The sequence below is a fragment of the Indicator indicator genome, chromosome 8, assembly GCF_027791375.1.
Source record: "Indicator indicator isolate 239-I01 chromosome 8, UM_Iind_1.1, whole genome shotgun sequence".
Taxonomy (NCBI): domain Eukaryota; kingdom Metazoa; phylum Chordata; class Aves; order Piciformes; family Indicatoridae; genus Indicator; species Indicator indicator.
Window position 1 is genome coordinate 4,759,587 of NC_072017.1, and position 16,488 is coordinate 4,776,074.

Genomic DNA, 16,488 nt, shown 5'->3' on the forward strand with positions numbered 1-16,488 from the left:
GTGTCTCTAAACATGTATCTAGGGTTTATCTATAGTAAATGAGGGAGGAAGGTAGCACCACAGACTGATTTGTTCTCCCTTGAAAGAGTAGAAGATAGGTGGGATAAAGTGCTGTAGACATCTAGTTGAGGATGCCCCTGCTCACTGCAGGGGGGGTTGGACTAGATGATGTTTAGAGGTCCCTTCCAACCCAGGTGATTCTATGATTCTGTGATCTGCTGCTTTAAAAGTGAGATGCCTACACAAGTAGTTTAACAAGCTTTGGATGACCCGTGGTGATCTTCATCACCCAACGCTAGTGAGGAGGTAGCCAACTGCAACTGTATCCACCTGCAAAGTGATGATGCCCAGGCCAGTTGTGACCTCTGTTTAAATGAAGAACATGTTGGGTTCCTGCCTCTATGGAGCACAATGAAGGGTGGAAATCTTAACTTATAAAGGATTATTAAAAAAAACCCCAAATCTAAAGTGTTTCTACACAGAACAAGAGAGTCACTCTTAGATCCATGACTGCCAGTCAGAGAAATGCAGTCAGGTTGGGTCTCAGTTTTTACTTGCAAGAGCAGTCATGCATCTCTCATCCAACACATGGGCACAAGTCTGTGCTCTAACACATTCCAGCAGCACAGCCTGAAAGTACACGCATCAGAAACCTGGATGCAGGTGAGTCGTGGCTCCAGTTAAAAACAAATAAATAACAATTAACCCCCCCCAAAAATTATGACTTACATAGTGCAAATTTAGTCACTTCACAGCCAAGAATCCAACTGCTAATGTGTTCCAAATGGAAATCTGTGTCTGGCATCTGAATCCTAATGGCAGCTGACTTTCTTTTCTGCTCTGAATCACCCCAATTCCATTGTCAAGCTAGAGAGCATACTAAGTATCTCTCAAAATCAAGATCCCAGCGTGCCGTGCCCCAGTGAAGCAGCGGGACATCAAATACAGCATTTGTGTCCCACCTGGGCCCATTAGATTCGTACAACCACTGGCTCAAAGCAGAACACTGCTTTCTTTTGTGTTCTCAGTTAAATTCCCTTCTTCCCTCGTGGCAAAGGCATGCGGATAAAGAGAAGATGCTGAGAAAAGCTGTCATATGCATCCTGCCGGATGCTACTTCTGTAAAGACGACCATCAAGTGCCGGCTGGAGCGACAGCGTAAGGGAGGCAGAAGGATTTGGGGGAGGCTGTCAGGTTTTTAAAGGGGAAAAATAAATAAATAAATGAATTCCAAGCGAACCAAAAAAGCCACCCAGCCGAGGCGAGGGGAGGAGCCGGGGTAGGGGCTTGGCTCTTCCCTGTGCCGAGCCTGGCAGCGCGGCAGCGCTTTGCCAACTGGCAGCCGGCTCGGGCGGCCGCTCAGCTCTGAGGCCAGCGCGGCCGCGGCCCCCCGCGCTCCCCGCTGCTGCCGGGCAGAAGTCGGGCAGGGGCAGCGCTCGGGTCGGCCAGGGCCACCTCAGTCTCCGGCTCAGCCCGTCCCTGGGCGCCGGGGCAGTGAGGTGCCGCGGCGGGGCAGCGAGGGGAGAGCCGGGGCCGCTCCTCGGGGCCGTGCCGCCCGCGCCGTGCAGTGCCGGAGGGCGGCGGGTGCATCGGCTCCGTCCAGGCGCTTCCGGGCGCGCCGGGCGGTGCGGGGAAAGAGGAAGAGGAGGAGAAGGAGGGGTAGGGTGGGTGGAGGAGAGGGAGGGAGGGAGGCCGCCTTTTTTAGGAGGGAGACCCTCCTTCGCGGCCGCCCGCTTTCAGCCATGGCTTTGAAGGAGGCGGGCGGCAGCATCCTGCCCATCAGCGACATGGTGTCGGGACCGTCGGTCTCGCCGTTCCCCGAGGTGGTGGAGCTGAACGTGGGGGGCCAGGTGTACGTGACGAGGCACTCCACGCTGCTCAGCGTCCCGGACAGCACGCTGGCCACCATGTTCTCCCCGTGCCGGGGCGGCCCGGCGGCGGCACGCCAGCTGCCAAGGGACAGCCGGGCGCGCTTCTTCATCGACCGCGACGGCTTCCTCTTCAGGTACGTGCTGGATTACCTGCGGGACAAGCAACTGGCGCTGCCCGAGCACTTCCCCGAGAAGGAGCGGCTGCTGCGGGAGGCCGAGTATTTCCAGCTGGGGGACCTGGTGAAGCTGCTTTCGCCCAAGGTCACCAAGCAGAGTTCGCTCAACGACGAGGGCTGCCAGAGCGACCTGGAAGACAGCAATTCGCAGGGCAGCAGTGACCGGCTGCAGCGGTCGGCGCTGGACAAGCGCTCGGGTTTCCTCACCGTGGGCTACCGCGGCTCCTACACCACGGTGCGGGACAACCAGGCGGACGCCAAGTTCCGCCGCGTCGCCCGCATCATGGTGTGCGGCAGGATCGCCCTGGCCAAGGAGGTCTTCGGAGAGACCCTCAACGAGAGCCGCGATCCCGACCGCCCTCCCGAGAAGTACACCTCCCGTTTCTACCTCAAATTCACCTATTTGGAGCAAGCCTTCGACCGGCTTTCCGAGGCGGGCTTCCACATGGTGGCTTGCAACTCCACCGGCACTGCCGCCTTCATCAACCAGTACAGGGACGACAAGATCTGGAGCAGCTATACTGAGTACATCTTCTTCAGTAAGTGCTTGTCCGCCCCCCTGCATTCAACCCCCAGGACGAGGGGCAGTTAGAAGTACATCTGCACCCTCGCTGTCCCAAAGCAACATGTAGCTCCAGGGAAATGAGGGTTACCCTCTTTACCCTCTTCTTCGGCGCTGTCACCGCCACAGTTCAGATTTCGTGCATTGGGGCGGCGGGGCGGGGAGGCAGGATAGGGTTGCCCCGTCCGTATCGCGACTAGGGAGCAGCTCCCCGCCAACTCTTTGGAGCAATCCTTCGGTGTCGAATGTGCTGCGGGGGAGAGCCAGCCCTCCCCCGTGCCATACCGCCTGCCCGGTGTCGGGGTCTCTCAGGGGGATGTCACGCCGATGCCGGAGCCAGGGGGCCGCCGCGCCCGGGGGGTCCCAGCCCCGCTGGCTGGGACAGGGGGCGCGTGCACAGGGCTGGCTCCGCCGCGGGCGGTTGCGGCTCTTCCCCGCAACGAGCCGGTGCAGAGACTGCAACGGTGGAGCCCCGATCAAGAAGGGTTTTAATATTTTATCCCTGCGTTTCCTTCCCAAGTGAGCGCATTGCGCCTGGGCACGGTCTTCTCTGTCAGGGAAGGGGCAGCGAGGGCACAAGCCCAACTTCCCGCGGAGCAAGAGAGTCTGGCTTCAGGGTGGGGAAAAAAAATGGCAAAAAGGAAAAAAAATACTCTGTAACCAGTACACAGCTCCTAAGCAACTTTGCTAGCTGGCTATCGGTAGTCTCAAAGGTTTCAGGTCACTCGCAAATAGTCAAATGAAGCGATGACGAATGAGTTTCAGTCTGGCAAAGTACGTTGTGTCATGTAGGGCAATGGTTGGGCAGTGGTTTTGTGTAGTGAACCCCATCTGGCTGGCTGGCTGGCGAGCACCAGGCTCTCGCAGAGATTTGTCTTGGAAGGGCAGAGGTAGCCTTAAACATGACAGATGTTTCCGAGAGTCGAGTAAGCCTGTGGAAGACAGAGGTGTTCTCCATTCACTTCTTCCTTCTCCTACCTCTGTGTGGTCTCACGCTCCCAGAGCGCAGGAGGGATGGTTTGGTAGAGCATCTGCCTGCCTCTGGCGAGGTGGGAGATGCAGCCTCTAACTAACTTCACCGGTAGGGCAGCTAAACAGGAAGCAACCTGTTTTGCATGCAAAGCTGGACCTTGGCACAGTTTTAGTCGAGGAGGGAAATGTAAATGGTTTTTCATTGCTGTATATTGTACAGGCAGTGACCACCCAGACATAAGTATTTAGTCCTCAAAACTATATTAAAACAGATTTTGAAGATTCATTGCATAACCTACTGATAGTCATATTTCATTAGGATATGTAAAAGCTGAGTAGCAGAGGAGCAGTAAAGAAGCTTTGCATTCTTCTGGGTGGACTTTCACCAGGTATTTTACATGACTATTAAGTCTCCTTTCAGAGAAAAATGAATGTACTGATGTTATAAGCAGTAGAAAGACCTTATTACCAAGACTACAGAAGAGTCTGTTGTGTTTGCTCAGAAAGAGATTTATAGGTGCAGACTTACCCGTGTGCATTTGTGATGCTCATAATGTTTTGGGTTATTTCTCTGTGTGTGTGTTATGATGAAATTGCTGTATAGAGCAGTGCTCTAATTCAGATCAGTGTTCCAAATTAATCCCTGGTGTAATACTGCTGATTTACATGGAATAATGCCAGGCATGAATTGGATGTTGTTGCAACGTGATTTTTTTGTTGTTGTAATTTTTTAGCTTTCTCGCTTATGATGTTTTCATAAGTAAAACAATTACTTAAGTGGCTACACTCAACTGAAAATTTAAGATTTTTCTTATTATTTTTGAGTGATTTTTTTTCTTCTGAATGCAAGAAAAATGGTTGAGATAAAAGTAGGGGGGGAAGAGAGGGAGCATATTTTAGTCTTGGCTGCTTGTTAGGCATTTAGCAACCTTTTTTGTTTAACAATTTTAGACATTTTTGTATGGGTAAATAGATATTTCCAAAATACAGCAACATGGAGACAAAACTTAAAAAAATCACCAAAACGCAAAGAGAAACAAGCAAAGCAATGCCTGAAGTAACGTTTTAGTTTTGTGGATTTGTTTGTTTGGGTTTTTTCCTTAGATGACTAAATGTTCAATTGATAAAGACTGTTGCTAAAACAATGTTATTATGATGAAATCCCCTTGCTGGCTTGGGTGCTGCTTGCCATTGCTTTGCCAGACTGCTGCGCAGGAATCCATTGCAAGGAGAATAAACCTTGGAAGCCTTATTGCTCTGCACCAGGAGTGAAGAAGAGTGGTTGGGGTAGGGGGCTCTAGGCATTCCAGCCACATTAGCCAGCCACATTCTTTCCTCACTCACAAGCAGCTCAATAATACACAAAGAGCAGTCACTTTTCCTTGCCACATGGCCCCATGAACCCCAGAAAGGACGCAGTTCTGGCTGGGAGGTTGCTGATTTCAAGAGTTCTCATGGAGAATGTCCAACACTGGACTGTGTTTTACAGATGAAAATATCACGACAAAAAACGCTGGGGAGCCTGTTCCAGCCTTGGCCAGCACCTGAAACTTAATTTGGTGCCTAGTGGAGAAGAAAGCTAGTTTTATGTTCCACTGGAAGAAGCCCTAGCTGGACTTGGCATTTGTTATTCACAGCATGAGCATCAGCAACTACATTTGTTGTTGGTCTGTAATTCTATAGCAACCACGTAAACTTCTCTTTCACCATTTCTCCTGAGGACTTGTTGGACGGCTCTGTGTTCTACTAATGGCAGACAGCAAAGTAATTGGAAAAATAAATGAGGATATATACATTCTACTCATTTCCTTAGGTCACGAGTAGCTGAGTGGAATTACACAGCTCCCCTTGCTGGAGGTGTTCAAGGCTAGGTTGGATGAGGTGTCCCTGCCAGTGCCAGAGGGGTTGGAACTAGATGATCTTCAAGGTTCCTTCCGACCTAAACCATGCTGTGAATCATAGAATCAGTCAGGGTTGGAAGGGACTACAAGGATCATCTAGTTCCAACCCCCCTGCCATGGGCAGAGAGTGGCTCTATGAGAGTGGCTAATGAATGCTTGAAGGCCAAAAGTTTAATCTATAGATTGTAGGACAGATTTCAGGGCTATCCCTCAAACTTCAGTGGGCATTTTGAGTCACAATGACCATAGAATCATAGAATCACAGAACTGTTAGGGTTGGAAGGGACCTCAAGGATCATCTAGTTCCAACCCCCCTGCTGTGGGCAGGGACACCTATCACCCTTTTTAAAAAAAATAGAAATTGCTGTATATTCTTAAATGTTCCAGCAGATGAAAATCACCTTAGATAGTATATAAATACTTAATTAATTTGTGAATTGCTTAATATCCAGGGAAGGATCAGTTGTTGCAGTCTAACGCTAATTGAAGAGCCAGAGATGGTTTGAAACTGCTTACTAGGAAATAATGCTTCAGCCTTTGGCAACGTGTCCTGACAAGTAGGGAGACTGACTTTTCTTCTTAGCATGCATAATTCCCTGTAAAAACCATTTGCTTCTTTGCCCCCAGTGGTGTGCAGGCTATCATGTATGCGGTGCTGGCTTCATTTGTCTACGCAATTATTACACAGCCAGAATTGAACCTGCATCTTGCTTCTGAAAAGGGCTCTTAGGTCTGAGATGGACACAGTTCCCTGGTGTCCATTACAAATCCTGTCTCTTAATGGTCCCTAAAAGGTGTATGTTTTGACGTGGTAGTGAAAAGACCCTGCCAGAATGTACCACAAAAGACTTCTATGTTTTTTTTTTTCTTTTGCTGATAGCTTGGCTCCATGCTACTGAAACTCTCACCTTAGTGCATGTGAGGATGACTAGGGTCAGTTAATGTCACATGAAGTGCATGTGCAGTTTAAAAGAGAGGCTCAAACTGTTGTTCCTAGTTTCAAGCTGCCACAGAGGATCACTGATAAATTACCTGTTGGTGTTAGTAGGTCATGGCCTTCACAAAAGTTGCTTCTATCTAGAGACAAGAGACCAGAAGCCAGGAGACCTCGCTTCAGGTGGCTGCAGGCATCATAACAGCACCTGTTAGCTGCTCTCTTTGTGAGGAATGGGTGCAATTTACATTTTGAAGGTTTTTGTCTTTTTTTTGGTGGTTCATTGTATCTCTCAGTGTATTGTTGGGTAGTGTAGGATTGCGTGTGCACTCTCTGCCCATTTTTTTTCTTCTGTAGAATCTAATTGGTCTTAATGGATTTTACATTTAGCATCTGCTATGCAATCTGACTTACTGGTGTTGAGAGCATCGTGCTCAGCTGGGAGCTTTCAGTGCTGAGCTGAAATGTTTATTGTAAGAAGAATGCAGTAATACTTAATGAAAAAACCCAAACTTTGACATGCATTCTGTTTTGACATTTCTGTTTCACATGTGACAATTTCTGTTTTCTTCTCTCTCACTTTTCTTTGTAACAGGTGAGATTTGCATGAATTTATGGTGCTTATTTTCCCTTTGAAGTCGCAGCGTTCCGAGATTATATTGGTTGCTGTGGAAATTGTCATAAACAAGTGATAATAATTCTGTCATCAGAGGGGAATAAGTGGTTGGAAGAAACGAACTCGTAGGAAACAGCATGGCATTTTGAAAAACACTAAGCCTGGAACCCCACAAAACTCAAACCACACCACCAAAGCCCCCTTCCCCCAAAAAAAACCTGCTCACAACACCACCCAACCAATGTTATTTGTGTCTTTGCAATAAAAACGAGAAGAAACTAGCAGGTGACACTTGAAATGTGGGGAACAAACATGTATGTAAAATACTTTGAAGTGTTACTTGCTCTGTGAATGCCAAATCCAGCTCAATATCCCACTGGGATGGTGAATGGTGGAATGGTGGGTGGGCAGGTAAGCCTAAACCACTCTTCTGAGGGCAGGGTGGTGTAAGAGCCATTCTGCAGGTGGTATCTGTGACCATACTAAGCTGCTGTCCATCCAGCACTGCTTACTTGGTAGAGTTTTTGCTACATGGGGTGTGTCTATGCTATTTTAAATTTATTTTTTAACATGGAACTGATATATCTGAAACATGCCAGGCTGAGGAGAGAAGGGAGATCAAGACCTAAGTAAAACAAGGGTAGTGCTTCTCTAGGGCATGGTAAGGTAAAGTTGGACAATTTACTTTGCACTTGAAATCTAGCCTTAGAGATTAGAGTGCAATTTTGGTGGCACAGGCAGAGTTGAAGGATTAAATCAGTGTCACAAGCACAATATAGAAAAGCTTTGGATTTCTGTCAGTATCAATATCTAGGAATGTTGTTTCTGGTAGGACTCTTGAGTGAAGCCCTTTGAAGAGAAATTCTGTAGGGCTGTCCTGGAAAATCAGACTTAAAACTTCAGGATATTCTGCTTTATGATCCTAGCTCAACTGCAGTACAGTTTAAAAATAAATGAATAATAGACTACTCTTTATCTTTTCTTCCAAAATATGTGTCCCTGAATGTAAAGGGAGGAAAGCAAATCTTATAAATTACTAACACGAGGTGTTCTGATTTTAGTCATCATTTCAACCAAGAGACTCTATCTGAGAATGGTTTTAAAATGTGAGATTAAAAAGGAGTTTGAACAAATTTGACTTTTTAATAAAGAAATAATGAAAACAACCTCTGTTCCTCCACAGCTGGTGTAAAAACACTGCTGCAGTGAAAAACTGTGCCAGAAACCTTTTTTTTTAATTTTTCTTACGAGTCAATATAAATCTGCAAGACTCTGCACAGTGATTTGTGATCACCTTTCAATCATTGTATCTAGTTTCTGGTCTTTATTACCCTAAAATGATATTTTTAAGTTCTGTAGAACTGCTCAGATATTTGGAACTGAGGGCTGGAACTGTAGTGCAGTGTTGTAAACGTAAAATTACAGATTAAGAGAGAAAATCAACTATCCTGAATATATACAGGGATCAATATTAGATAAGCAATAAGCAGCTTGATACAAGCAGCTGTGATTGCTGGTGCTGGGGAATGGAAATACACTGGGTTTGGTATTATCCCTGACTTGTGCTTCTTTTGGATTACATGAGACCAAAGTGATAGTGCTGGAGAAGCTGACTTTGCTGGATCTGTAATATCTTTGCAGAAAAACTGCTTTTTGGTGTCAGATCACTTCATCCCTTGTCAAGGATTTATGACAGTAGTTGCAGGCAAATGTTTGCTTTTCCACAGGAAGATGAGCAAATTATATTTTTTATTTTTTTCTTTATTATCAACACAAACTTCTAGTTACCTACTGTTCAGATGCAGAATTTATGTGTACAAAAGTTTGCCCTATAATATCATTCCAGGTACAGGATTTAAAATTAAACCATTATTGCTAATCTAATACATTTTGCAATATATTTGCTTTCTAAGTGGAGTATGGTTGGCACTTGACTGCTAGTTTTCTCCTTTGCAGCAAATATACCAGTTCTGGTGTCCCCATCACAAGAAGGACACAGAGATACTGGAGTGAGTCCAAAGGAGGGCCACAAAGATGATCCAAGGAATGGAACATCTCTGCTATGAGGATAGGCTGAGGGAGCTGGGGTTGTACAGCCTGGAGAAGACTCTAGAAGGATCTTAGAGCTGCCTTCCAATACCTAAAGGGATGCTACAGGAAGGCTGGAGGGGGACTTTTTATGAGGGTGTCTAGAGATAGGACAGGGTGGGATGGTTTGAAGCTGAGGGAGAGTAGTTTCAGACTGGATCTTAGGAAGAAGTTCTTTAGTATGAGGGTGGTGAGACTCTGAAACGGGTTTCCCAGGGAGGTTGTGGCTGCCTCCTCCCTGAGGGTGTTGAAGGCCAGGATGGATGAGGCCTTGGGCAGCCAAGTCTAGGTGAGAGGTGCTCCTGCCCATGGTGGGGAGGTTGGAGTTGATGATCTCTAAGGTCCCTTCCAACCTGAGCCATTCTGTGAAATACCACGTTTGTTATACTGTGATGAGAATTTGTGTGGTGAACAAAAATTCACTAAGCATTGCAGCAAGATCATCAATTTTCACGTTAGCTTCTTTCTTCCACATTTAAGCATAGGAAAAATTGCTCAGGCAGCTCTCACAGATGGCAAAAGTAGTATGCTATGGACATGAGAAGTGGCAGAAAGCCTTCTTGGCACAGCTGAACATCAGCGTGGCATGAGCAAAGCGACCTGAAGTAATAGGGCATGTTTTAGGAGTGTCCTCTGGTTAAGGGCAAGATCTTTGGTGAGCCAGATACCTAGATGGGCAAAGAAGGAAAGTGTGTAAGGTGATGTGCATGCATCTCATCTCTCTGGGGTCCTGGGCTCCTTGACACTGGTGTGGTGCCTGGTGTAGATCTCAGCCAGCTTAGCATGCCCTGCGTTGTGTCTCAGCAACCAGACAGATCCTGGGTGTCAGTGCAGAAGTGACTAGCACGGCCATGCTCTGGATTTCTTCTCTGATTGTCTGTCTCCAGTTTGGATTATTTTTCTGCCACAGTCATGTCAGAAGTCTCTTACAAAGGTAAGTTGAGTAAGGTCATGTCTGCAGGGCTTTTCCACTTCACAGGCTCTTGGTGGTTATTTGACTTGGTGTAACTGTTGAAAAAAAGCTGAAGTCACTATAGCAGCTAACATCCTACCCTGGCAAGTAGAATGTCTTGGGTTTTGGTTGTTATTTTTTTTTTTTTATCCAAGGATGATTTAATTCCAGTTTTGCTCGGAAGATCTCTCTGTAAAGCAGGTAGAGTACTAATGGCACACAAGTCATGGTTGTTTTATAAACTAAGCCACTGCGAATCCAGTGGAAAAATCTTAAAAAAAAAAAAAAAATTACTAGGCAAAGTTAATTTTGCTTTAGCAAATCGAATGTTTCATGATGGATTTCCTGGGGGGGTTGTTCACTTTAGCTTTATAAAACTGCATGTTCTCTTTGAGGAGAGGTAATTTTTACTCTGCTTAAAATTCATGTATTGACTAAGTGTTAGGAGAAAGAAATGCTATGTCTAAAATGAAATGATTGTTCTTAGTAGAGTTTAAGCACTTACCTTTGCATATTTTGTATGATTGTTAACTTTTATTTTTAAACCAGTAATGGCCATTGGATATGTGGCATCTGCCTCATATAAATTCAGGATTATGGAGTGAATTTAGTTCTTGACTTATTTTTCCTTTGACCTAAATGAGAGTAATTATACAAATAGAGACTAACAGTGTGTGAAACTCACACTGAAGTCCCATTCACAGCAGCAAGGACTGAAGCAGCAAATATTTTTTGGCTGCTTTTTTTTCATATAAAGTGAAGTTCAACCTACATGAGGGATTATTTGGCTTCATAATTGTTTCTGGTACACATAATCCTGGCAGGAGGTAAGCAGTGATGTTTTGTATTTTCATGGCACTTACAGAAACTTAATGACATTTCATTTTGGTTGCATTTTGGCAGATTGTGATAACAAACCTTGCCATGTTTGTTACATTTTGACAGTTTAGCTTCAGAAGATGTATTTAAATTAAAGAGTGCATCTTGCTGCAAGGTGTCACTCCATTTATATCATCATATCTCTGGATAAGTTTCAGGGCTTCACCACAGACAGGAAAAAATCCCAGTGGGTGCTAAAGAGAGTTTCATGCTTCTAGAAATAAGATAAATGCAACGCTTTAACAACATTTATTCAAATATTATGTCTTCTTTATGGGATGACTTCCATCTGGATATTTTCTTTCCCAAAGTTGCTCCAAACAGGATTCAAAGACAGGGAACTGTGTTCACCCATTTTTGGTGAGGTCTGCCTGGCCGTAAGCAGCGTCAGCGCTGCTCTCAGTTACAGCTGGTGCAATGATTCCTTCATTAACATTTTCCAGCTGAGAGGAGCTGGCTCAAAATTTAGTTCCTTTTTCTTTGCTTCCTGCATGCTTGAACCTTGTGGCTGGGCCTCTGAGGAAAGGAGATGCAGAAACAGAGGCCACTGCCTCTGGGGGACTGCCACTGCCTCCGGGTGGCTGCCACTGCCTCCGGGTGGCTGCCACTGCCTCTGGGCTGTGTGCACGTCGAGTTTGCTTTGTACTGCTAGAGTCCTGTACCCTGTGCCTGACCTCTTCCAGTGACATGCACTTAGTAAATAAAGGAAACTAGAGTGGCTTGTAGAATAAAAACAATAATAGTATTTTCTTTTGAAAGGAATACTGCAACACTTAAAAAAAAATAAATACTGTGAGTAAATCCTAAGTGCAAGAAGACACAGCAGCAGTAACTAATGCATGGAAGTAGCAATGCTGCACAGCTTTGTAGGGGAAAAGGGAGTGGGCTGAGAAACTGAAGAGGGAAATCAACACCATCATTAACTTCTATTAATGAAACTAAGTATTTCCAGTCTTCACTTAGCATATATTCAGTTTATTATACTTACTGCCTGGAGAGACTTTATCTTTGCCTTAGCAGGCAAACACAACTCAGAAGTGAAATCAGTTGGTACATTTTATATAAGCAAATGACAGTCACCTTCAGATGTGTTTTTAGTTTTCTCTTTCATCCTTTGTGGGTTTTACCCTGCAGTAGTGTTAACAAATATTCCCAAAGAGACATGAGTTGGTGCCCAGGGACTCTTGCTACGGTTTGTTGTAAACAATCTCCTGCAAGTTAAGCTAATAGTGAAATTGTTTTATATTTTACTGAAGGTAGGTGTTTAGAGGTTCTTGTAAGCATTACAGCTATGTCAATGTCTTCCACAGAAGTTGTGTGCTACCGTTCCAAAGGCTTTTGAGTACTTTATATATGCCTGGGGTATCTGTGAAGCTCTTCATGTTTAACAGGAGGAGGGGAAAAGGCCCCAAATTGCATATATACATGATAATATAAATAAATTCTGTACAAACCACTTAATTTATAGTGTCTTACTAAGTTTAATTCAACCAGATTATTTTTTCTGTTACTTAGCTCCTCATTAAAACCACCATAGCTGCAAAACTATGAGAGTACTGACAAATATGTATTTTGTGCATGCAAAAGTGTTCTCTCACCTGTGTTTTTTAATCCAAGTCGATTTTTGATGAAAATCAGCTACATGAGGGCTAGAAGGCAGATAAAATAAGACAGTAGAGTTCCAACAATTTAATCAGTGTAATGTGTAGATAATGCAGTGGAGAAGGACTAAAACTAAACAACACTTTTGCTAGCTTTTCTTAACAAACATTTGCTTTTCCTTTCTTCTCACAGTCACCCATTTATAGGCAGTCACTTCTCAGCATTGTTCAGACAACAGTTACTATTTCTGTTGTTAATGCCTACTGTGGCTTTTGAGCTGATCTGAAACAAAGCAGAAGCATGGCTACTCTTGCCTTTCCACCTATTTTTGTCTCTTCCCAGAGTTTGGGGATATAAATATCACTCATTCTGTCCTTCTAAATAAACCAAAATGCAGCCTTGTAGAAGTGTGATCAATACTGCTGAAGGTATTGTGGGCTTCAGGAGGGAAAGAAAGAGAGCAAAGTAGTTCAGCTAGTTATGATGCAAGACAGAATGGTGTCGTTCAAGTAAGGTTGTGTCTGTTCTCTCTTCTTAAATTTGGGTGTCAAATCCCAGACCTGCCTTTGGGAGTGACTTACCCATCTGAATTACGCCTTCTTCAGAGCAGGAACTGTCAGCAACTGTCTGTGTACATAAGCCTTATCATATTAAAAAGAGTAAACCAAAATTACATAAGAAATAGAACTAAGACCACTGCAATTTGCAATCCTGCTTGGGATTTTACTTTCCCATTACTTGTAGGCTTTATTTTTTTCCTGTTAGTAATCCCTCAGCAAGCTGAGCATCTTTACCTCTTTTAGCATTGTCATAGGTAGCAAACAGATTCCTGATCACTTCTTTACCTCTTTTAGCTTTCTCATAGCTGGCAAACAGATTCCTGATCACTTCTTTACCTCTTTCAGCATTGTCATAGCTAGCAAACAGATTCCTGATCACTTCTTTACCTCTTTCAGCATTGTCATAGGTAGCAAACAGATTCCTGATCACTTCTTTACCTCTTCTAGCTTTGTCGTAGCTAGCAAACAGATTCCTGATCACTTCTTTACCTCTTTCAGCATTGTCATAGCTAGCAAACAGATTCCTGATCACTTCTTTACCTCTTTCAGCATTGTCATAGGTAGCAAACAGATTCCTGATCACTTCTTTACCTCTTCTAGCTTTGTCGTAGCTAGCAAACAGATTCCTGATCACTTCTTTACCTCTTTCAGCATTGTCATAGCTAGCAAACAGATTCCTGATCACTTCTTTACCTCTTTCAGCATTGTCATAGCTAGCAAACAGATTCCTGATCACTTCTTTACCTCTTTCAGCATTGTCATAGCTAGCAAACAGATTCCTGATCACTTCTTTACCTCTTTCAGCACTGTCATAGCTAGCAAGCAGGTTCCTGATCACTTTCTTTTGCCTGTGAGATTTCTTCATGCTGTTGGTTTGTTGCTGGGGATGAAATAAACAAATCTTAACGGTTTCTAAATCTTACAACCAGAGCTAGAGAAAGCATGTGCTTTTGTTTCCCAAGAAACATCTGGAGTAGAATGGTGTCTGGTGGCAAAAAGGTTTACTGGTGTATTATTATTTGCATGAGGAGGATCTTTTCATTAGCTGTGGGTGTTACTGAACACCTCTGTCGTAGGATTCTAGAATTGTAGGGGTTGGAAGGGACCTCCAGAGATCATCGAGCCCAATCCCCAGCAGTACAGTGATATCCTTTGGTGTCAGAATAATCCTGTAATTCTTGAGGACAGAAGGGACAAACTTCTCAGAAATGCTTTGGTGAATTATTATGTGATAATTTTGAGGACTACTGCAATTTTTGGAATTTGACCTCATAACTTAAGAAGTTTCTATCTTCCTATGACTTTTGGCTGCCTAGTAATCTAGCCTCTGGTCATAGCAACGCTGACATTTCATTCCTGTACTTTCACTGTTTACCTCTTCCACCTGCAGCTGCAGTGGTTTGGTGTCTAAATTGGTGGAATTATGCCCCTAAATAATTGCATCTGTGATTACATTTAATTACAGGAAGGAGAAGATGCTCGTGGTAGAGGAGATTAGGTTAAAAGCTGTCTTTCTAATCGGGTCCCTGCTGACGGGCTTCTGGCAGTGCTTCCTTCCTAAATCCCACTGCTGTGGATGTGATGAATAAAAGCTCTGCAGCCTGTGGCAAATCCATGCTTTTGCTTTTCTGATTTGAGGGGTACCACACAAACTTAGAAGCAAAAATGAACCTTGTCCACCCTTGCCTCGTGGTGCTTTTTGGGTGAGATCAGTGGTTGGGCAGCACTGTGAGGAGATGGGACTGCCAGCCCTGGGGGGGCTGAAATGGGCTCCTGGGCAGGGTTAGGAGGCTCCCAGGAGGTCTGTCAGGGCCAGTACAGCCTGGAGGTATCTCTGTGGAGCCTGGCACTGTGGTGGCCATATCTGTTTGCTGTAAATGCCAGCAAATAAGCCAAGAGCTGCCCCATCCAAGGACTTCTGGCCAGGTGCTGTAATCCTGGGTCTGCTTCAGGATCTCAAAATACCAGAACAACGATTCAGGGTGGAGCTTTTCACACTTTCACAAGCTTTTTGTAACATAAAATACAAAAGAAATGGCTCTGTGAGTTATTTTTATTGCAGGAAAACCAAGGGACTCTTGGTCAAAGACATCAGTAAAGGCAGGAATTCTAACTGGTATTTATTAAGTGGCAATGTTTCTGCAACCATTTAACATCCAATTTAATACAATTAATATAAATATTCTTTACATTTAGCTGCAAAATGTGGAGAGAAAAAAAAAAAAAGCACAAGGTGTTTTTATTTAAAATACACATACTCACATCATTAATACTTGTTACAAATAAAACATCTTTACATCATTTAAACAGCAAATTGATTTTCTCCAATGTGTTTTCTTCCAGATTATCAATTACTTATAACTTTTTCTATATTGTCATGCTTAAGATGCATAAAAAGGTGTCAAAAATCTTGGGGGAGGGGGGTTGCTTAGCTGTACTTTGTGAAAACAGTGAAAATATTCTGAAATTGGAGAGGATGCATTGCTGGGTTTTAAAAAAAAAATACATATATTTTAATACATGTTCTTGGAATTGAGGTTATCCTCTGTCATCAATAGTGAGTTTACTAGTGATCTGTCTTGATGAAACCTGGGAAAAAAAATCACATTTGAGGATAATAAGGAGTCTAAAATTGACCTCCAAAGCAATGCTTGTGATCTTGGATGGATTTTCTGAAAGTACATTGAAGTTCAGTGAAAATTTCCGTCTGCACTTTGAGTACTGGGCAGAGAGCAGGGATAAACAAATTTAAATTTAGGTTGCTGGTTTGGGAAATTCAGTTCTTCTTGTCATCTCTGTGACTGAGAATAAATTGCACTTGTTTCTCTTCTTATCATAGGGTTTAGCAACACAGAAATTGACCTTTTACCAGTTTGGTTTCTGGCAATGGTTAGCTCTCAGTCATCAAATGGAGCAAAACTAGAAGTGGATAGGTTCAGGTTGGATGTTAGGAAGAAGTTTTACACCATGAGGGTGGTGAGACACTGGAACAGGTTGCCCAGGGAGGTGGTGGAAGCCTCATCCCTGGAGGTTTTTGCAGCCAGGGTGGATGTGGCTGTGAGCAATCTGATGTAGTGTGAGATGTCCCTGCTCATGGCAGGGGGATTGGAACAGGATGATCCTTGAGGTCTCTTCCAACTCTAACAATTCTGTGATTCTATGATCAGTAAATTAAGACTATTCAATATTACATGTGGTAGCCATCTAACACTTTCAGCTTTCAAACTTAATAGATTCCTAGGTTTCTTGATATAAAGAAAATGATTTCCCCCACCAAGGCAGTCATGTGTTGGAACAGGCTGTGTGGTGGTGCTCTGCACCTTCTGCATCCTTGGAGGTTTAGAAGACTGGCTTGGATCAAGTGCTGATAACCTG

The 16,488-nt window shown here is 44.1% G+C and overlaps 1 protein-coding gene across 1 annotated transcript in view; it reads left to right on the plus strand.

The window, feature by feature from the left end:
* The first annotated feature begins 1,742 nt into the window (after window positions 1–1,742).
* Window positions 1,743–16,488, plus strand: part of KCTD8 (potassium channel tetramerization domain containing 8) — a 107,135-nt gene continuing 92,389 nt past the window's right edge. The window contains exon 1 of the mRNA XM_054383146.1: window positions 1,743–2,586. Coding sequence (XP_054239121.1) covers window positions 1,743–2,586 — 844 coding nt within the window. The remainder of the gene's footprint in view (window positions 2,587–16,488) is intronic.